We start from the raw sequence: 22,756 nt of genomic DNA, 5'->3' as shown, positions 1-22,756 counted from the left end.
TAACATGGCAAAATGTGAGATAATCCTCTTCAATTTTCACTCATTTAATGTGTTTATATATATAAAAAAAAACTTAGCACACCTTTTTTTTGTTTTAAGTATAAATTCTTGCCTTATGTCGTTTTTGTTTATAATCATTTGCCTTATGGCTTTTTTCCTTTAAATTGGACCAACCATTTTGAATTTTATGATGTGTCCATTGTGCATAATTTTATGATGCGACCAACTCCATTGTTGCCAAACCCATGTCATGTCTAATTGTCCACAACCCACATCTAATCAGTATGCTTGAGTTGCAATACTCATTGCTATCATTCCTTTTCACTCCATTCCCTCCTATATGTTGAATCTAGATTTTGATAATGATGGACCCATTTGTTGATTCTGCTACTAACACTTGCATCAAAACTTTTAACTGTGGATTATTAGAAACAAAGGCTACATGAGTGCAACTTAATGCAGAGATATATAGTTAAGAATGTAACAAAGAGTAGCACCATTCTGTACATTCTACACATTTGTAATCCATTTGATGCAAGATTAAATGGCATCAATAAATCTCATCTTACATTATAGAAATCTCATCTCACCAAGTAATTATAGAAATCAAGCTACAATTTACTATACTACATCTCTTGAATCCCCAAAGCTCAACTCAAAGGATAAGCTGCTAAGAGAATAGCTTCGGCTGATCACAATTCAATCAGGAACCTAAAGCTGTAACACCATTAGTTGATTCTATCACAACCATAAAGAAGAAGAGAAATTAGAAGGAAATGAGCCAGTGAGCTATGCTGAATCGAACACATTTATAGCACGCAAGTCTCAGAAAAATAAAATAAACAGACATAAGATTAAACTCAAACAAACAAAGACAAATGCGGTCCAACATGATGCAGAAGTACCACTTGTTAAGATTTTTGGTAGGCAGAAATGCAGACCATGGTTCGGGCGTTTGGAAGATTCTTGTTCTATGTTTTTATTGTGCCCTTCATCCTCTTCTTCCCTTTTGTTTGTTCTTCTGAAGTCTATCAAAAGTATCTAATACCTGACTCAGTGGTTATGGAGCATGTTCTTAACAAGACTTCATCAGGTAGCAGTAGAGACAAAGATACTAGTAGTAAGTTTCTGAAACGCTGTAATTAAACCTCAAAATTTCCTTTTCCTTATTTATATTTAACAAATTAATTTTGTTTACCTAAGTCATCAAAATCTTTGTTGGTGCCTCAACTATCGACATTACTGTTTGATTAATCCATGCTATACTCCTTTGCCATACACATGCAAAAGGATGTCAATCAGACTTTATTATAAGGGCAGAATGTTTTGCATGTATATGATTCAGTGGATAAGGAGAGGCGTATGCGGTTGCACTGGAATCATGAGAATATTACTGTTAAATTAAAAGCTTAAATGATTTTTGTAAATTTTTAAGGTGATTTCAATGCAAAATTAGTTGAAATTGTGCTACATTGGGTGGATTTTATCATTTAACCCCAAATTTCATAGATTTTTAGGCCAAATAATCCATTTTTAGAAAGCTTTAGAATGAATTTGGGATAAAAAAAAACTCCTCAACATTGAATTAAATTGTTTCTTAATGGGGTTATAATAATTTCAGCATACATTGAGAATAAGTGTGACTCAATTCAAAACCAATATAACTAAGGTCATTTGATGCCAAAAATACCTATAGTGTGAACCCTTAGGAATCTAGATTTAAGAGTTAAAAAAAATTGAATAATAGATTGCATTTTACAGTGATTTCAGCACATTAAAAGATGAAATTATGCAAAATTAAGGGTCTTTTATTATTTAACCCCTAATTTAATGGATTTCAAGGTAAAAAAACCCTTATATATATTAATAAAAAGATTTAGAATGAATCTGGATAAGAGAAACTCGAGTTTCATTGATTTTACTTTAATTGAAGTTATTAAATGTATATTCAAAATCATTATAATTTAGTTCATTTAAAAATAAAATTAAATAAACAGGTTGGACTACATTAATTTTGAATAAGGTCACACTGGTATTTGCCCCTCTTAAGAATCGGAATAACCTCTTTTAAAATCCACGTAATTTGGGTCATTTGAAGCAAAGAAATACCTTAAAAAGATATAAAAGTTTAGGAAGTTGGTTCCAAAATGAGATTTAAGAGTTTTGAGAATTATTTTAAACCTTAAAATGATATTTTGAAGAAGTCAGCATATTGTAAGATGAAATTGTGACAGGATCTTTTATCATTTAGCCTATAATTTCATTGATTTGAATGTCAAAAAAGCCTTTCATATATTTTTAGAAAGTTTGGAAGGAATTTTGATTAAAAAAAGAAACTTTTTGACCGTTGAGTTACACTGATTATTGTGCCTACCGAGAATCAAGGTAACATCATTTAAAAAAAAAAACTAGTGAAGCTACTATCATTTGAAGCCAAAAAATACCTAAGATGGACTAAAATTCTAGGAATTTAGTTGTCAATTGAGGTCTAAGAGTTTTGAAAAAAAATTTTAGTCATAGATACATTTTACAATGTTTTCGACATATTCAAAATGGAAATTTTGCCAAATTGGGTCTTTTATCATTTAGCCCCTAATTCCATGGATTTGAAGGTTAAAAAACTCTTATGTAAAATTTATCGAAAGTTTTAGAGTCAATTCGCATGAAAAATCCTTTTAAGGTTGAGTTACATTTATTCTGAATAAGGTTATAAATTTGGCCCATATTAAGAATGTGTCTAAGCCCTCTTACTAGTCATGTATCTCAAGTCATTTGAAGTAAAAAATATCTAAAATGATATGAAATTCCAGAAAAATAGTTCTAAAATGATATTTGAGAATTTTCTGAATCTTTAAATGGTGTTTTAAGATAATTTCAGCAAATTATAAGCTGAAATTATGCTAAATTGGGCAGTATTTTATATTTTAAAGGTCAAACAACCCTCCTATATATTTATAGAAAATTATCAAACGAATGAGATTACACTAAGTTCTCATTTGGGGCAAAATCAGTATAGTCCCATTCAATAGGGGCTAATTTGCTGACAAAGTAGCTAAGAACCTACTTATGTTTAATTCTCTTTTTTTCTCCTTTCTGTCCTTTCTATGCGTACAATAAGCATGAGCTATCAATCATACATGAAACACTAATTAACATAAAACTCACATATGAATATAATTCATACAAGGAACTTATAACCTCAATAATTTATTAGAATATATGGGTTGAAATCAACATATTTTACCAATTTAAAGAATTATAAAATTCTTAAAATTAACAAAATTCATTTCTCATCAGAAATTTTATTGGGTCTATATCAAATTGTGCAGTAAAGAATGCATTTTCCATCAGAAAATAAATATAAAATGCTCGATAATATGATCTCAGTGACTCGCAGCCTAAAATATATTTAGTTTGCTCAAACTCCAAATCCAACTAACTCTAGTCCCAGTGCCAATATTATGGACGGAAATAATGGAGCTTCAAAGTTATAAGACCACAGGTAGCAATTCGAACATGCAAAACCTTTGTTCTACTGGGAAGCGAGGCTTGGAAATAATATCAATACAATCAACATTCATATAATAGTTTTAACTTGCAGCAACTAAAAAGATGGGATCTATGACCAAATGGATCTGTAATCAAACCTTTTAAATGAAATATATTTAGACACAACATACCTTTCACAGGCACGAAGAAAAATGCTGAATGTTAGGGCTTTGGCGAAGCCCCGACGACTCTTCGAGTGTAAGGGAGACGAGAACGTGGCAAAATTGAGGAACGCGCACGCGAGAAGCCTAGGGCTTTGGCGGAGTTGAGAAGGTTGGGGCTTTGCTGGAGTCGACAAGCTTGGAGCTTCGGAAAAGTCGCGATGACCGGTCGTCAGGAGTGAACCTGGTTAGGTCTGATCGACTCAAACGAACCGGTTTAAAGTCACTTCCACGTGAACCGAGCCGAAGTCTTTGCGATGGTTAAGGGTATTTTGGTGTTATTGGAAAAGCTGGGATACTCGGGAATAATTAAAAATGACGGCTCCACCGAAACCAGAGTGACGAGGCATTATATAGGGAAGTCGCCTTTGCTCAGGTAATCACCGGTTTAGCATGTCTCTTTGCCACTTCCGTTCCCCTCTTCTTCTTCTTCTTCTTCGGAACCATGCAAGCTTTGGTAACGAGAAGAAAGCCATCACTTCCCCTGCCTCCTCCGGTCTCTCCTCTCTTTCATCCTTTTTTGGGGCATCTTAATTATTCCTCCTCTTCCCATTCGCCTCCATGGTATTCACCGCCGCCTCAAACCCCGCAAGCGGACCCTCTCCTCCTCACAATCTCCCACGCCGTCCTCGACTCCGCCACTACCTCTCTCGATGCCTCCCTGAAGCCCCTCTTACCGTCCATTAATCCATCCCTCTTTGTCTCCCTACTTACCCTCAATCCCCTCTCCCTCCCACCGTCCTCCCTGCTTGACTTCTTCCACTGGCTCTCCGCCCGCCCCACCTTTCGTCACACCCCCCTCTCCTACCTCGCCATGGCCGCCTTCCTCCTCCGGCATCGCCTCCCATCCGCGGCCCTCCCCCTCCTCCGCCTTCTCGTCGCCCGCCGCGGCCACCACTCGGCTCCCGCCCTCTTCTCCGCTGCCCTCCAGGCCGTCACCCCCGCCCCGCTCCAGTCCTCCCTCGTCGGCGCCCTTGCCGTCGAGTACGCCCGCGTTGGCCACGTCTCTGACGCCATCCAGTGTCTCCGCCTCTCCCACAGGCACGCCCTTCCGCTGCCGCTCGACTCGTGCTCTCGCCTCCTCGACCACCTCCTCAAGTCCAACTCCCCTGCTGCCGCCTGGGCTTTCTACTCCGAGATTCTTGCTGCCGGATTCCCACCCAGAGTGACAACGTTCAACGTGTTGATGCACTCCTTCTGCAAGGAAGGTAAGATCAAGCAAGCAAAGTCGATTTTTAATGAGATCACTAAGCATGGATCATGTCCCACGGTGGTGAGCTTCAACACCCTCATCAATGGTTACTGCAAAGTTGGGAACCTGGAGGCAGGATTCGAGTTAAAAGGTCGAATGCTCGATGTGGGTCTTGTTCCTGACGTTTTCACATACAGCGTCTTGATTAGAGGATTGTGCAAAGCGGGACGATTGGATGATGCCAACGAGTTATTCGATGAAATGTGCTCTAAAGGGTTGGTCCCAAATGCTGTTACCTTTACTACATTGATTGATGGGCACTGTAAGGAGGGAAAGATTGAGGATGCCATGGAGATTTATAAAGAAATGTTGAAGAGAAGTGTTAGACCTGATGTGATCACGTTAAATGCTACTGTGAATGTCCTTTGCAAGTCTGGAGATTTGGGAGAGGCAAATCGGGTTGTGGAGGAGATGAGACATAGTGGATTGCTGCCTGATAAAGTGACTTACACCACTCTGATTGATGGCTGTTGCAAGGAGGGTGATCTTAAGATGGCGATCGAGATTAAGAAGAGAATGGCAGTTGAAGGGATCGAGTTGGATGAAGTGACATACACAACACTTATCGCTGGGTTGAGTAGAGAAGGTTGGGTGGCGGATGCAAACACGACTCTGCATGAGATGGTAAGAGCTGGCCTCTTACCAGACATGGCAACCTACACTATGGTGATCGATGCATTTTGCAGGAAGGGAGATGTAAAGATGGGTTTTAAGTTGTTAAAGGAGATGCAAAGTAAGGGTCACAAGCCAGGAGTTGTCACATACAATGTGATCATGAATGGTCTCTGCAAGCTTGGACAAACGAAGAATGCAAACATGCTCCTAAATGCCATGATTAATGTGGGAGTTGCTCCAGACGATATTACCTATAATATTTTATTGGATGGGCATTGCAAGCATGGCAACATTGAAGACCATGAGGAATTAAAAGGTGAAAAGGGAATGATATTGGATTTTGCATCTTATTCTTCATTGATCAATGAATTAGTTAAAAGGCCTAAGAACCACTAAAACATATGCATAGGCCTGATGAGATGTATTATTATCTTGTTTATTAGACGTCCTCTTTGAGGCTCACAAAATTGTAGATGAATTGGGGCCATTTAGTACTTTCGAAAGATTGTCTTTATGGTGTGTGGATAATTTTGTTGACTATGTTGGATCTGTGAATCTCATTTTGTCATCAATTAATGTGCTGATGGATGTTATATTACCATGATATGAGGTTATTACCTTTTCTTGAAAGAAGAACATTGCTTCTCGGTCAAATGATTGCAGACTGTCTCTAGGAGTTACTCGGGGCTCTCAATGGAAGCCTCCAATACAATTCCACCTACGGCCACAACGAGCAACACTGTTAAGGAGGATGGTAGGCTGCTGGTGAACCTCTCAGAGGGATAACCTCCCATGCTGCATTTGTTGGCCTATGACTTCCATGAGTGTCCTCTGGCAAACTCTCAGCGACTACACTGGCCTCAAGCACAGAGTCCCAACAAGACTGGAGATCTGAATTGTTAGCATCCAAGGTGCCCTCTCCATGGAGCACCTTGCCTGAAAGGCAAGCGTCACTGCAGTGAAACTCCAAACGCCAACTGCAACTCCAAACTCCAAAGAGAGAAGGTTGGGGTGAACAGGAATGCTCGACTAGGACCCTATGTATAAACGGTTTGATGAATGTTTCAAAGGTACACACATTATTAACTTGCACTTTGATACATGAAGGGGAGGTGGTCGGAGCCAAAGGAGAACAAGCAACTTGATGGGTCGAAGTATCATAACATCATTGTGATGATCCAAGAGGATGTGAAGAGTTCTGGATTGCTATCTTGGAACAACATGGGTCTTAACGTCCATGCAAAACTATCCTTCGTATGTTTTTATTTTTTTATTATATTATAGTTAGATTTAAGTATAAAAAAATATTATATTCAGCTTTGTGTTTGCTTGTATAAGGATCATCAAAAGAATGTCAAATAAACATTTTGAAATACACATAGTAGGAAATCATTCATATACACATTTCTCTTCATGACATTCATCCAAAGATTAGATGTATGTTTTTAATCTAAAAATCTTACTCTAGAAGAAGATATATGACAATATACATATGAAGACTTAATTCGTCTTGATATCGGAAGTCTTTTTGATGTAGTTTGACTTCTTGTATATACTACATATAATTTATATAATATACATAATATATAATACAAATATAAGATTTATAAATAACATACATAATATATTATAATACATATTATTTGTAACATATATGATGTATAATATATAAATATTAAATATTGTATGCTATGTATTATATTATATATATTTATAATTTCATGATATATTATATATTAAATTATGATATATAATATATAATATATAATAATATATATTATATATTGTATATTGTATATTATACTATATTATTTATATTATTTTGTATATTGAATATTATATAACATTGTATCATATTTTTATTTTTATTATATTATATTTTATTATGTTGTTCACATCTTCGCTTCATGAACTAAGAGAAAGAATGATCGAAGGACTCTAGAGGTTGAGCGAGTCAAAGAAGAAGAGTGGTGATCAGTTGAGGCGAGTGGAGGAGGTGAAAGAAAGTAATGATTGCAATAGGGTTAGAGGCATGGATGTGCACATGAAAGATTTATGTATAAAAAACTAGGAGGTGAGAGAGAGTAATGGAAGAGGCGAGAGGCATACGAAAGAGCAAAGTTGGAGGGAGCAAAGTTGGAGGGAGCAAATAACAGGAATGAGATATAAGTAATGGGCAATGAATATCACCAGACGAAGAGAGTTTCACTTATTATCATTATTGTAAGTTTTCCGTAGACTAGGAGGAGACAGAGGTGAAGGCAAAGATAGAAATTAAATAAAATGAAGAGGATGATGAGGAAGAAAGTAAGACGATGATCGATGATGAGCAGGGGATGATAGGAAGTGGAGGTGAATGCATAGGAAGAGGGGGGAGTTGGCGATGAAGATAGTGGTAAAGAAGGAGGGTGAGAGAGAGGAGGTGACAGAGGATGAGGAGAGCAATGATGTTTAGAAGAAGAAGAAGAAGGGTAAAGAGAGGAGGAGAAAGTATGACAAATAAGAAAAGAGATAAGTTGAAGGAGGAGGTGGAGACTAAACAGGAGAAATGAGAGGAGGCCAAAGAGGAAAAGGAGGAGTAAAATTGGGTTATGGGTTTAGAAATTTTGATTTGAGTTATAATATCATTTAACATAAAGGATAAGATTATTTCTATCCAATTAGAAAAGTAAAAATTATTATGAGGAATATCATTCGAAAAAAAACAAATAGTAAATTTTTTTTCGATAAATAATATTTTTTTTATAACTCTAATTAACTGATGCAAAAAAGAATTGTACGGAGGAATTCTTCTGCATACAACGAGCCAGCGTTACACTGTACCATATCTATTCCACCCACAAAATCACCCGCCTAAACTGGGACACGGACTTTCCATCCACACATCTAGTGGACCCCCATTTGATTAATGTGCGGATTTTCTGCCGGAGCTTCGACACGTGGGCGTCATGGCACCGCAGCCGAAAAGTGGGGCCCGCACATTTGCGAAGTAGAAACGCTTTTTTTGTTTCCGCAACTGCGGAATAAATAATGGAAATCCTTACCAACCCCAACGATCGAAACCAAACTCAACTAAGAAACTGCAAAAAAAAATAAAAATAAAAACCTGGAAATCACACTTTGGGTGAAGTGTTGGTGGTTGGTCGTCGCCCTGCGAGTTAGTCGACGACGTCGCCGTCACTGCAGGTTTCCACATTTCCTTGGGGAAACGCTGACGCCCGTTTACTCCGAGGTCGTTTCCCCGTCCTGTTCTCGTTCTTATCGTCCCTCGCCGGTAAACGCACCAAGGCGGACGACCGGATCGACTCGGCGGCTGCGGGACGTATGCGTGCCAAGTTATGTCGCTGGTGACAGAGAGTCTCATGGGCTCGCCGTGGGACGAGGTGGCGGAGTACACGAAGGCAGCCCAGGGGACGGGCTGCGATCCGGCCGTCTGGACCGTCCACGTCTCCTCAACGCTGGCGGCGCACGTCGTGCCCCTTCCATCGCCGGAGCTCGCCCAGCTGCTGGTTTCCCACCTGTGCTGGGGAAACAATGTTCCCCTCGCCTGGAAGTACGTCGAGAGGGCCCTTGCCGCCAACATTGCTCCGCCCATGCTGCTCCTCGCCCTCCTCTCCGTCAGGTCTATTGTGATCCGACGCCCGTTCTTTCAGAAAATAATGAACTAGCTGTCTCACATTTGTTCTGGATCTGTGCGGATTTTTCCGCTCTAGGGTTTTCGGAGATCATCCTTTTTTAATTTTTTTTTTCCGGGTTTTGGGTTAATAAAAGGTCGAGATTCACTTTGCTTTTCGAAAATTTTCACCTTTAACATTTGACTGCAATTCATTCTTATATCACTCCAGATTTGCTTGGACCTGATACGGATTTTGTCAAGCCCTAGAATTATGTGTGCTTGCTATCACACTTCGAATTGTGTCAGATCCCTCCTAACTCTATATATGTGCATACTATCCAATCCTTCCCACAGCCAGCCTCCAGCTCAGAGAAACTGAATAGGTTGTTCCGGATAGGTCATTACTTCTGTACGTTTTTGTCAAAAACAAGCATGAACTTGAATATTTACCAAATCTGGACATATTTTGCAGTTGCTAGTGGTATGGAAAAATAATGATAAACTAATAATTTACATGTAAACTAAATAAGCCACTGTAAGACTCACAGAGTAGGTGGTTAACTGAATTCTATGTTTTGTGCTTGGTTTGATGGCGTGAAGAGACAGTTCACGAGAAAAGAAATATGAAAAAACATTCAGTCTTTATCCCATTAGGGTTAAGCACTTCAAGATCACCAGAATTCCTCGACAAAAAGCTAGCCATGTGAAGAAAGCTCGGGAAGATGCCACTTCTTTTTCCTAAAGTTGTTATTTTCAGTAAATTTTGGGAAAATGTAAGTCATCAATCATGTAACACGTGAAAACATTTCAGAGAAGATGCCACTGTATTTTCTTGCTGAAGTTGTTCTTTGCTGCCAGGCCGTACCCAAAATCCTCAACTTTGGACTGAAAATCATAACTGGTTACAAGTTGTCAAAATTTTATGTATAAATGCTAAGTAAACCATTGAAAAATCCAATATTATCAAGCTAAATTTTGAAACAGTCTAAGCCATTGATGCCAAAGTCTGAATTAAATCCATGTTTATTGGGAAAGAATTGAGTCCTTTTTTGTCTTTATACTGAAGTTTTCTTAGGCTGAGTACTTCATCATATTTGGGATGAACTTTCATGCAGTGTTATTTGTTGATGATATTATTTTAATTATAATTAATAGTAGGAATTGTCTCTAAACTATTTTTGGAATGACAATGTTAGCTTTAAAACTAATTCTTTGGATCAAATTGGTCCCCAGAGTTAACCTTGGAACTACTTTTCCATAATGTGTTAAGCCCATCTAATTAGCATAAACAGCCATTTTCACACATTATAAAAGTACTTTTTCATCCCTCTTATATTCGCATGTCTTAATTGTGGTGACTCAGACTTAATGCAAGTTTAAGCTGGTTTCTGATATTGCCAATATTTGCAATGTCGATTAAATTCTCAAATTCAGTTGGGTCAGCGGCCATCCCTTAGCCAAATGGATTCAATTCCTTATGGGTTCTTTATTCCACATATGAAATTTTGGGGATGATGACTGATGTGTATAGTCACATTGATAGTCAAATGAATTTGCATCAGGCCCAAAATAATGCCACAAGTGCACATAATATAAGTACCAACTCTTCCATGTGTTGGCATCAATATGGTGCCTATATGACACACATTTGACACGAGGGGTCCACTAAAAACTGAACTTGATGCATCCAGGAGCCACATGGAATCCATTTGGATGATATGTTAGCACATGATGGATGCAAGTTCATTGCCAGCAATCAACAAAATGGTCTGTGAGGCATTTTGTGTTTGTGTTTGTGGATGACATGTTAGCCCATAATGGACGCAAGTTCATTGCCAGCAATCAAGGACTACCGGTGGGAATGGCCCCTCTATGTGAAATAGCAACCAAGCTCCAAAATCTGTTCTTATTAAAATTGGTCCCTAAAGGTTAATGTGTTGGGCACTGTTTTCCCTGGTATTCCAAACCCACCTAGTTGCCATCAATGATCACGGCCTTCTAGAATTATTATTTTTCCACCCTTTTGTACAATAATATGACCAGCTTGTGGTAACTAGCGCACAAAATAACATTTTTAGGATCTTTTACATTGTCTTCTGCCTTTTCTTTTCCTTTTTAGTGGATAGTAGAATCTAAGATGATAGTGGTGTTCCTTTGAGGTGGTTATAATATTTCCTAGTTCCCTGCTTCTTGTGCCACATTACCTTAAACTTTTGTTTCTTTTGCAGGATTATTCCAAGTCGATGTTCAAAGCCGGTGGCATATAGGCTGTATTTGGAACTTATCCAGAGACATGCGTTTATCTTCACATCTCAGATAAAAGGACCAAGTTTTAAGAAGTTAGACAAAGTTTTCATTTTTCCACCTTAAATTGAACAATTGCATCCTTATTGAACTTTATCCTCCATAAATAATGACTTTGCTTTCAGTCTGCGGCATCCTGAATCGTGGAAGCATTTCTTACTATTTTGTTTCCTTTTCTGATGGAACTAACATAAATTTTCATTTTTTACTGTGATTCTCAAAACAAATTTTGGAATTAGTTATGGCTACTTTGATTATTATTTGGTCTAATTATTGCGTAGATTAGTGTGATAACAATCCTAGATTTTTCTGTCTTGTGTGCAGGATAATGGCGTCAATCAATGATGTTCTTCATCTTTCTGAAAAATTTGGTATCCAAGCATCTGAACCAGGGGTTTTGGTAGTTGAATATGTTTTTTCCATTTTATGGCAGTTACTTGATGCAACCTTAGATGATGAAGGGTTGCAAGAATTGACACCAGAAAAGAAGGCCAAATGGATATCTAGGCCACATGACATGGAGATAGATGGAGAAGATGCATTTGATGAGAAAAAGACTGAATATAATGAAAAACTGCAGAAAGCAAATACTATAATGGCGATTGAACTCATTTGGCATTTCCTGAACCATAAAGTAATTTCCAAGCTTCTCTCCTTGGCACGTGAAAACATGTATGAATTTTCTATCTCTGAATCAATTCTGCATGTTTGCAAGATGTGTCAGCTCTCTTTATATAACTTGATGTTTTCTACTGTTTTAATTAATGAGACATCTAAACTGATGCACTTTTGGTTGAATTACCAATTTGGCATTATATTCTTAGAAGACTGCAAATCAAAAAGATTTATGTGGGCTCAAAATTGTTGATTTACCTATACTATGATAGTCTACCTTGAACTCTAAGATGTTTCAAATATAGTTCACTAGTCCTGGTTTCATGATGTTGTCTGAGTTGAAGAGTTTTTTTTGTCCTTTTCCTTAGAGAAGCAAGTTTGTATCAGTTTCTATTTCACTACAGAAATTTGGGGATGAAGTTTATTTTCCCATTTTATGAGATAATTTCTTGATACGAAAGATACTGATAATTGTTCATGAGGTCCAGGACTGAGTACAATTAGTGGCAGTTTTGGAGAAACAGGATAACATAGGATTAATTGCATAAAGATCCCGAGTCATTGGATATCCATTGGTGAAGATTTTGTAAATATACATAATTTGCACACCACAATTGAAAAAAATAAAACATTATTTCATAATACTTGCAGTAAGAGACTTTTGTTTCTTATAGTTATGGTTTTGCTCCATTCAGATTTTTCTTAATGACCACAAAGGTAGAACAATTTAACAGAACATCAGAAAATAGGATAGTGGAAATAATGGTAGTCTTTGTCTTGATAAAAGAATTTCATACATCTGAGTATGGTGCTATGCTTGGAGATGAAAATCAGAGTTCCAGTGCAAGAGGCTTCCACCACTATGTGATTTTAGAAAGGCTAGTGTACATAGCCTTACTCCAGCATACAAGCATACAGAGAGGCTGAAGGGATCTAGCCTGCAAAGGATCATCAGAGTTCATGCTATATGTACTATTCGACATGCAAAACTCAGCTTTGGATGGATTCTAGAACTTCTTATGTGTTTATCCAATGAGGAAGGGGATTGTTTGCATCTGGGAATATGTAAATGATAAGCATGACATGAGATATTTGTAAATGAAAGACAACTCCGAAAATTGATCAAATTCTTTCATTCACCCTTAAGAACGATAAAAGAAACATGGATATTGTGCAACAATAACCAATGGTCTCTCTACACTTAATTTGACAAAATCATCTTTACAAATGTGAAATCTAACTTATTTTGACAAAATTCTGGAAACTATTCTCAAATGTAAATTCTAACCTTATCTTTCAAACAAGGACATTCTGGTTATCTTCATTCTTAAAGTTAAGCAACTTAGTTGTATTTGGTTAAGACAGTTCCGTTGATCTTGTAGCCATTTAGAGCTTTGATGACTTTGGATCTCTCTGTCCTTGTTCTATCTATTAAATGTTTTATTTAATCTATGAATTTCGTTATATTATAAAAGTGTCATGCTGTACCTTGGCATTACAAGTAAATTAGTTTATTTTAGCTTACATTTAGAAAAAGAAGAGTTCGATGTTGTTAATCATATAATGTAATGTTTTCGATCTTTTAAAATTTCTATAGATAGAAGAAAATATTTGAGTTAAAAAATTACCGTATCATTGTGTCATCTTACAGCTTAGTGATAAATCTCCTATTCTGCAAATGATCATCTAATCTATCAAACATAACTGCAACTTATTTTTGCTTCATGCCATGCTTATCCTTGCATAAAGATTTGAGACATGCTATATGATTTTTTGTGTTTAGGACAGGTTTCTACCATCAGTCAAATATAATCTCTAAGCCTTTAGTTATTCCATAAACTGTCATCAGCTCAACAGTTAGCAATATGTTTCAATTGGAAAATGTTAATGACTTAGTACTATCTGTGGCTTTTGGAAAGCTAGGTTATTAAGTTGTTTATCATCCCGAACTGAATTGCTGTCTTTTGCTTTATCAACTCAGTACTCTCATGCTGTCATTCACCGGCCACATAAACCTTGTGAGCTTACTGTGTTACTCTTTGGAGCTTTGTGGAAGAAACTTTAGGATTGCAGAAAGAAATTCCACACTTCATTCTTTGCCAGACAAAAACCTTATCCTGAACTTGATTTTGTATAGATTTTCTCCATTTTGTTAACAATTATTCATTGATAAATATAAATGTGTTTGAAGTTCTTGATCTTGGATTTGAATTAATCATGATTGGGCAGTAATGTGCTAAGAAATGTAAACCACTACTTTATTTCAGTGCATCTACCAGTCATGGCTTTGGTTATAACATTAGTGTTTAAATTTAATACTGATTACTGCACCTTTCTTTAACTATTAACAATATATAAATTTAAAATATAAGCTTTTCTCATGTCTGGCTCTAAACATTATTTACTAGAACAATTTTCTTCATAATATATGGTGGTTGCCAAAGTTCATATACCTTAAGCATAGATTTCCTGCCAGCACCTACTTTAGATTAACATAGTGATGTCCTAATGTCTGAATCTGCACATACTAATCAGGTATTGATTAAACAGAAATCATTTTGCTACTTGTATGTTTTATATGGATGCTTTGTTGGATACAAACTCAGACTTCATTTGTTCTTAATATGGTTGAACCATAAGGTATTTTTGTTTAATCTTTTAAAACTTTCAATTGTCTGGTTGTAAAATATTTGTTTACAATAATTATTATCTAGGTCAATATATTGACAATATAGAAAGCTATGTTTCACAAGACTTTGTTAACTTACAATGACATTTTATATTTTAATTTTTAGGCCATCTCATTGGGGTTCTTTTGCTCAACGCTTACACTTGCTCGCGACAAGCTCCTCAGCGTTGCATAATTCAACAATATCTGTTGATAAGTTGCAGCAGTTTGTTCAGGATATTTGGAAATTTGGCAGAGAATGGAAACCTAGTCATCACCAAGAAATCTGCACTCTCATTGCTCATGGATCTTTACCATCTGCTGGTGGCTGTTGTCATGGATCTACTAGTGGGGCCCTCTGGATTCCAGTAGATCTGTATCTTGAGGACTGTCTTGATGCATCAGTTGCTGCTACTGATGCAATCGAAGTTCTTAGTGGTAAAAGAATTTGCATACAATAAAAAAAAAATTCAGAACCTTTTTCTGTGGGCTAATTTGAGTTGATTTGTTTTTCTATATATTTACTGTGTAAATATTTTATTGCAGGATTAATCAAGGCTCTTCGAGCACTTAATGGTAGCACCTGGCATGATGCTTTTTTAGCCATTTGGATGGCCTCTCTTCGTGTTGTACAAAGGGTAAGGATCTCTATCTCTTTATGCAAATGCTTTTACATGGTTGACATCCAAATAAAGGTTACTGAAGAGATTTATTTCTTACAATCAGGAAAGGGATCCTCATGAGGGTCCTGTACCTCGCCTTGACACACGGTTATGCATGTTACTGTCGATAACGATACTTTCCATTGCTAACATTATTGAGGAAGAAGAAGCAACTATTATTGATGAGGCTGAACTGAGCAATCAATGGAAAGAAAAAACTGCAGGTGGAAAGTGCCGCAAAGATCTGGTGTCCAGCTTACAGATACTCGGTGATTATGAAAGCTTGCTGGTTCCTCCATTGTCTGTTACCTCCGTAGCCAATCAGGCTGCTGCAAAAGCTATGATGTTTGTTTCAGGCCTTACAGGTGGTAGTGGGTATCTGGAGAATGTAGCCATGAGTGACAAGACAGTAAATTGTGGTAAGTGACTAAGTTCTTCATTTTTAAAAGTTTATATAATTTCTTCTAATGTTTGCTTATTATTATTGTAAATGGCATCGATAGTTATCTGCTTAATCTTTACTGTTTAAATTTGTTTCAGCTGGAAATATGCGACATTTGATTATTGAGGCTTGTATTTCACGAAATTTATTGGACACATCAGCCTACTTTTGGCCAGGCTACATTACTGCACGTATCAACCAGATACCTCATTCAATGCCTAATCAAGTGCCTAATTGGTCTGCATTGATGAAGGGTGCACCTCTAACTTCATCAATGGTAAATGCTTTGGTGGCAACTCCTGCTTCAAGGTTCTGGGAATTTTGACTCAATCGCATTTAATCCTATTTGTACTATTGTAAATAGAAACTGATGAATGCATAATTGGACAGTTAAATTATTCATCGTGATACTTCTTTAAGTAATTTTTGAAAAAACCAAGGTTAAGTTATTTTTCCTAATCTACACAATACAACTTCCTAACTTAATGGTCAATCATAATTTCTCATGCTTACATGCCATTTAGCAAGCATGCTAGATATTTATTGCCACCACAAAAATGTAGTTCTTATGAGGTGTTCATTACTTCATTCTATTATATTACACTCAAAATGTGTGACAGAAGGTGTTAGTTAGATTTTCTTTGTTTTAACCTTTTTATTTAATCATTCAACTATCAATTAAAAATGAAATTTCACTGAAATTCTTTCATAAGGCCATGTGTATGGGATGGTTGATTTAGAATAGCAGCCCACTGAAACATTAATTTATGTGATGGAAGCTTAGCAGAGCTTGAGAAGATATTTGAAATTGCAATCAATGGATCAGATGATGACAAAATATCTGCTGCCACTATTCTATGTGGAGCCTCTCTGTTTCGTGGGTGGAATATTCAGGTTAGTCAGCAGCTTATATGCTGATTTTTGAAAATTTTCTTATTTTTGCTACTGTTAGCATGCTATTATATGTTCTTAAATAGAATTTGTATAACTTTTTCCATTTAATTTGAACTACAAACATCTTCCCTTTCATATTGTTTGCCTTAAAAAAAAAAGGAAAACAAATCTCATAATTATTCTGCTCTAAATTCTAAGTATACATTAGAATATAACGTGATGTTTGTTATTTTGTAGGAGCATACCGTTCGCTTTGTTGTGAAACTGCTTTCACCTCCTATTCCTGTTGATTATGCTGAAGGAGAAAGCCATTTGATTAGTCATGGTCCTATGCTTAATGTTGTTCTTACTGGAATATCACCCGTGGACTGTGTTCAAATTTTCTCATTCCATGGCCTGGTGGGTTTAGATTTTGAGGCTGGTTATGAAAATCTTTCTATGACATCCTACCACTAGGCGAACCAATTTGCTATTCTTTTCAATGAGAATTATTTTTTGTGCATACCTATATCCAGGTACCGGAACTTGCAGGAGCACTGATGGCAATCTGTGAAGTGTTTGGATCTTGCTTTCCTAGTATCTCATGGACCAACACAACAGGGGAAGAGATATCTGTCCATACAGTGTTCTCTAATGCATTTATTCTAATATTAAGATTGTGGAAATTTAACCATCCGCCACTTGAATATTGCATTTTGGGAGATGGTGCACCAGTTGGATCACAATTAACTCCTGAATTCCTTCTCTTGATTCGTAATTCTAGAGTTTTATCTGATGCAAAATTAACCAAGAATAGAAGTAACCATGGGCGACTGCCAACCAGTACAAGCTCATCATCTGTGCATCCCATTTTTGTAGATTCGTTTCCAAAGTTAAAAACCTGGTACCGGCAGCATCAAGCTTGTTTAGCATCGACACTTTCTGGACTGGTTCATGGAACTCCAGTGCATCAAAATGTGGATGCTCTTCTCAACATGATGTTCAGGAAGTTCCCTAAAGGTGGTAGTCAACCAGTGTGTCCTGGAACATCTGGAAATAGCAGTTTAAGCAGTTCTTCAGGTCCAGCAAGTGATGACAACTCATTCAGACCCAAGCTACCCGCCTGGGACATTATGGAAGCAGTTCCATTTGTAGTTGATGCTGCTCTTACTGCTTGTTCTCATGGAAGGTTATATCCACGAGAATTAGCAACAGGTTTGTTAGTTTTACTTTGGGTATAACCGTATAAGTTTCCTCAATGCTAAACCATCATCCTAAAATGGACTAAAAATATTTACTCTTATGCTACAAGAGTGATTTTGGAAATAACTTTCATGCATTTCTTATGTTTACTTGTGTTCAGATTACATGACCAGAAATCACAATGTTTCATTTCATATAAAATAACTTAAATGCATCACCATCTTTTTAACTACTTGCTTAAAAATTATAATGAGCCATACAGATTCATTTTACAAACTTAGTTTAACTGTAGATTGGAGGAAATGCGCTTTAGTAAAATATTTCTTTTTTAATACAATGGTTCAGTGTAGCTACATTCAAGTGGATGGTGTTACAATATAGTGTTTCTTACAGTATATATTGATGATATAGCCTAGTGTCACTTTGTCAAATCATGATCCAATTTGTATCACTAACTTGGGTTATTCATTGTTTTACATAATATGATTTTGTTAGCAATGACATGAAAAAAAAAGATTATGACAAAACCACCTTTGTATTTAAATGTTGCATTACTAAAGGAGAAGCAAGATTGCTTATAGGGGTAAGGTTGCATATGTTGATCCTTCCCAGACCTTATATCGATGGAAGTCTCATGCATGAGGTTGGTCGAGAGGGCTACTATAGTCATCAATAATATCGAAAATATTCACAAGTAACAAAAAGGAAGTGAATAAGAAATTTTGATAATGTATGGAGATTCATAAGGTGATGATGTGGAAAGCTAGTCTCTTATGGGCCCCACTTATTTGTGGATGCTAATGTCACATCATTGCTTGTTACATGTAGTGCCCATGTGGTACAACTACAAATCCTATATGTAACTTGAATTCATAAATAACATAATAGTAAGTCTATATTGCACTGATGGCAATTTTGCTTGGTTTTGCTTGTATCGGGCAAAATTTCTTGATTCAAGCCTGAACCGAGTCCCCGACCATCCCCATTTCGTGCGGTCTGATCTGGTCCATTAAAAATGAGTCTTCGGTATGTACAATGACTGAGGGGGAGAAGTCCCAAGCCCTAATTGCGACTTCCCTTTAAACAATTTATATTTTTAATGGACCGGAACAGACCACCCGAAATGGTGGCCCACGTCTCAGTTCGAGCTTGGATCGGTAAATTTGGCCTGGTATAAACCATGGAGATCTTTGTGAGAAGTACATAAGAATTCATGCAGCCATGCTTTTTGGTTTTCCTTCTTGACTATAATTAATTGAGAAGCTTTTCCAGTTAAGTATGATGTCTTAAAAATTCAAAAGCTTAACTATGAAAACAAACTATTCTAAAACTTTATATGCTATGAATGATTTTGTAACAGAAATCATTGTTGGATCTGTAATATATGCTTGATAAATTGTTATAGGCATCTAATAATGGTTTAACATGCATTTAACAAATTTGACCTGATATGTTTAGGCCTCAAAGATCTTGCTGATTTTCTTCCTGCATCTCTGGCTACAATTGTAAGCTACTTTTCTGCTGAAGTAACACGAGGAGTTTGGAAGCCGGCTTTTATGAATGGAACTGATTGGCCAAGCCCTGCTGCAAATTTGTCAACTGTCGAAGAAAATATCAAAAGGATTGTTGCCGCAACTGGTGTTGATGTTCCAAGCCTAGCTGCAGGTGCTCATCTCTATGCTGTATTCAATTTAACTTTTCCTTCCACTAGTTATCTCTTTTGGATCATGCTAGAAGGGTACATGAACTTGCTAAGTGTGGAAGGAAAGTCTATTTTGATGGTTAATGCCAACTATCAATGCAGGAGGAAGCTCTCTTGCTACACTTCCATTACCCTTGGCAGCCTTTGTGAGCCTTACGATTACATATAAACTTGACAAAGCCTCAGAACGATTCCTTAATCTTGCTGGTCCAGCTTTGGAGAATCTTGCAGCAAGTTGTCCTTGGCCAAGCATGCCAATTGTTGCAGCCTTGTGGGCCCAAAAGGTGAAGAGATGGACTGATTTTCTTGTGTTTTCTGCATCACGCACTGTCTTCCACCACAACAATGATGCAGTTGTTCAGCTTCTCAGAAGTTGTTTCACTGCCACACTTGGTCTGTGCACTCAAATATCCAGCAATGGAGGTGTGGGTGGACTTCTTGGACATGGATTTGGTTCTCATTTTTCTGGAGGCCTCTCCCCTGTTGCTCCAGGAATTCTATACCTCCGAGTGTACAGATGCATTAAGGACATTTTTTCACTGACAGAAAATATTCTTTCCCTATTAATGGATGCAGTCAAAGAAATAACAGAAAGTGTCGTCAGCAAGGAGAGGTCTGATAAGATGAAGAAAACAAAGTACGGAATGAAATATGGGCAGGTCTCACTTGCTGCCGCCATGACACAAGTGAAGGTGGCAGCTGCTCTTGGAGCAACATTTGTGTGGTTATCAGGGGGATCAGGCATTGTCCAGTGTTTAATACAGGAGATTCTTCCTTCTTGGTTTCTCTCAGTCCATGAGTTAGATCTCGAAGGAGGGAATGGGGGGATGGTATATACTTTGAGCGGATATGCTCTGGCTTACTTTGCTGTCCTCAGCGGAATGTTTGCCTGGGGCATCGATTCAGTATCTGTTTCCAAGAGACGGCCAAGGGTCATTGCATCCCACATGGACTTCTTGTCAAGCGTCTTGGACGGGAAGATCTCACTTGGATGCAATTGGGTGCTATGGCGTGCATATGTCTCAGGGTTCTTGGGCTTGGTGGTGCAATGCGCACCGTATTGGGTGCTTGAGGTGGACTTGCACATCTTGAAGAAGCTCAGTCGAGGGCTAAAACAGTGGAAGGAGGATGAGCTTGCACTCGCACTGCTCAAAAGGGGGGGAGTTGAGGCGATGGGTGCAGCTGCTGAAGTGATTTTGTCTAATGAATGATGGCCATGCCCGGATGTCTTTTTTTTCTTCTTTTTTCTCCCTGAGTATATTGTTTGACAGCTTTACTAAATTTGTAAAGGTCCTTTTGTTCAGCTAAAAATCGTGTAAATGTCTGAGGTGTTTGTAGTTTTCGATCTCTATTTCTTCAAAAATTCTCTAGTTATGTATAATAATCGTAGCTTGTAGCAGTTAATTTACCCTTGGATCTCATGTGGTTGATTTTGTTCAAGTTTCCAAGTGTAATTTATATTTCCTCGTAGTTGATAGAGGAAAATAAGGTTAAAAGAAGTCAAGATAAGTGGTCTTGACATTTGAATTGGACAATGATAAAGAGGGGTCTGCAAGGAGACACCATTAAAAAAAGTCAACTTCCACTTGATCAAGAGAATACTAGTCTTGAATTCTCAACTTTCACAATATTAAACCCATTACAGTGATCCCTATTTCTCTGGCCAGCCGATTAAATGAAAAAAGAACAATGGCGTTGTTGTTTAAGTTTTACATCTTTTTGATAAGTTGTAATATTTTATTTGTGCATCAATTTAGATGTTTACATGAACCAATTTTTTACTATTGAGTTTGTTTATCTTATTTTCGATTATAATTGTTATTCCACTGCTTTATGTTGATTTTGGTAACAATTTAAGTCCTAATGGTTGGATTTGACTTTGTTTAGATTGTTCTGATCACAAAACTCATGATTCACTGATTTTTTTTTATGAAATTGATAACTACAATATGATAATGAATTAGATTATGAGATTACAGTTTTATTTTATATATCATGAGTTAAAATCATGAGTAATTTATATTTCTGTATTATGTGATTTGATAGTCAAGTCATAAAGTTTATAAATCAATTTTTATCCATGATTAGTTAATGCTTATGAATAAAAATGACATGATGATAAACTTTGTACTGGACATATTGATATTCATAGGCCATAATGACATTATGCTTATAATAATTAAAGATACATATGATAATTAATGTATTCTATTAGATTATTTTGTATATTCAAATATATTATATTGGGTTTGAATATATTCAATTGTTAACTTGTTGAATATTTATTTAAAATGACTTATATAAATATTTCTAAGCCATCATCAATCAGCTAAATCCTACTATCAACCAGTACAAAATAATAAAAAGATATTTTATGCCCTTAATAAAATATTTCTATATTGTTTAATGGCGAAAAAGATCCATGTACATAACCTAAACCTAAACCAAAAGAGACGACCATACTTGCATAGAGTTCAAACAAGTGCTTGATGCGAGAAAACATATTTACATAGACTGGCATGTATGTATGTAATGTAGATGTCTTCTTAAATACTTTACTAAAATGGTGCATAACTTAGAAATACGATTTTGGATATGAAATTTATATTCTAAATACTTTGTTAGAAAGAGAAATTAGGAAATCAAAATTTTACCCTTTCAATAAAGGTTAAATAAATACAGAGGAGGATTGATTAGACTTAGTTTCATTGTCGATGATAGAAAGTCAAGAAGACATCGAAAACCTAATGAAAACTCGATAACAAGCTAAAAATCCAGAGGAGACTTCGAGAAAAAAAATCAAAAAAAATATTATTATGACTATAAAAATAAATATATATATATATATATATATACTCTCGATACACTAAATATACCGATACACTATCGATAGTAGTGCAACTTAAATGATCCATTTGATAAAATTCAAATCGAATCAATTTATTTCGAATTGTCAAATAGATCGTTTCCACATATGAGATAAAAAACATATCATCATAACTTAAAAAAATAATAAGGGGATGCCATTATCGGATAAAAAAACTAATACTAAATTTTTTTTCCTAATAAAAAATATCTTAAATGTTATTTCCAA

General features: G+C 36.5%; 2 protein-coding genes and 1 long non-coding RNA gene across 4 annotated transcripts; 2 read left to right on the top strand and 1 right to left on the bottom strand.

The window, feature by feature from the left end:
• Positions 1 to 443: 443 nt before the first annotated feature.
• LOC135639680 (uncharacterized) lies at positions 444 to 3,904 on the bottom strand. The gene is made up of 2 exons (XR_010497004.1): positions 3,681 to 3,904; positions 444 to 711 (listed from the first exon to the last, which is right to left on the bottom strand). It is a non-coding gene; the product is annotated as an uncharacterized LOC135639680 (long non-coding RNA).
• Positions 3,905 to 4,057: 153 nt separating this feature from the next.
• LOC135640561 (putative pentatricopeptide repeat-containing protein At1g09680) lies at positions 4,058 to 6,149 on the top strand. Its single transcript, XM_065155101.1, has one exon. It carries the CDS (start codon positions 4,156 to 4,158, stop codon positions 5,971 to 5,973), a length of 1,818 nt encoding a protein of 605 aa, XP_065011173.1. The 5' UTR covers positions 4,058 to 4,155; the 3' UTR covers positions 5,974 to 6,149.
• Positions 6,150 to 8,716: 2,567 nt separating this feature from the next.
• On the top strand, positions 8,717 to 21,083 carry LOC135640889 (mediator of RNA polymerase II transcription subunit 33A-like). Of its 2 annotated transcripts, XM_065155706.1 has the most exons (13): positions 8,717 to 9,199; positions 11,422 to 11,532; positions 11,822 to 12,169; positions 14,908 to 15,218; positions 15,327 to 15,418; positions 15,507 to 15,711; positions 15,799 to 15,861; positions 15,983 to 16,193; positions 16,664 to 16,778; positions 17,016 to 17,177; positions 17,294 to 17,972; positions 19,419 to 19,625; positions 19,765 to 21,083. In XM_065155706.1, exons 1-13 carry the CDS (start codon positions 8,916 to 8,918, stop codon positions 20,871 to 20,873), a joined length of 3,897 nt encoding a protein of 1,298 aa, XP_065011778.1. In that variant the 5' UTR covers positions 8,717 to 8,915; the 3' UTR covers positions 20,874 to 21,083. The 2 variants fall into 2 exon arrangements, with proteins under 2 accessions (XP_065011778.1, XP_065011777.1); XM_065155705.1 differs by having other exon boundaries at positions 15,507 to 15,861.
• Positions 21,084 to 22,756: the final 1,673 nt, after the last annotated feature.

The sequence above is a fragment of the Musa acuminata genome, chromosome BXJ3-6 (genome assembly GCF_036884655.1).
Source record: "Musa acuminata AAA Group cultivar baxijiao chromosome BXJ3-6, Cavendish_Baxijiao_AAA, whole genome shotgun sequence".
Classification (NCBI taxonomy): Eukaryota; Viridiplantae; Streptophyta; class Magnoliopsida; order Zingiberales; family Musaceae; genus Musa; species Musa acuminata.
Note: the sequence above shows the minus strand (reverse complement) of the source record. Positions and strands in the feature narration are given on the sequence as shown.

Excerpts from the sequence above, each read along its gene's own strand:
- LOC135640889 (XM_065155705.1), top strand. The coding sequence starts at position 8,916 with ATGTCGCTGGTGACAGAGAGTCTCATGGGCTCGCCGTGGGACGAGGTG. Across the intron at positions 17,178-17,293 it reads TTTTCTCATTCCATGGCCTG|GTACCGGAACTTGCAGGAGC; the intron begins GTGGGTTTAGAT and ends ACCTATATCCAG. Across the intron at positions 19,626-19,764 it reads TGTTCCAAGCCTAGCTGCAG|GAGGAAGCTCTCTTGCTACA; the intron begins GTGCTCATCTCT and ends CTATCAATGCAG.
- LOC135640561 (XM_065155101.1), top strand. The coding sequence starts at position 4,156 with ATGCAAGCTTTGGTAACGAGAAGAAAGCCATCACTTCCCCTGCCTCCT.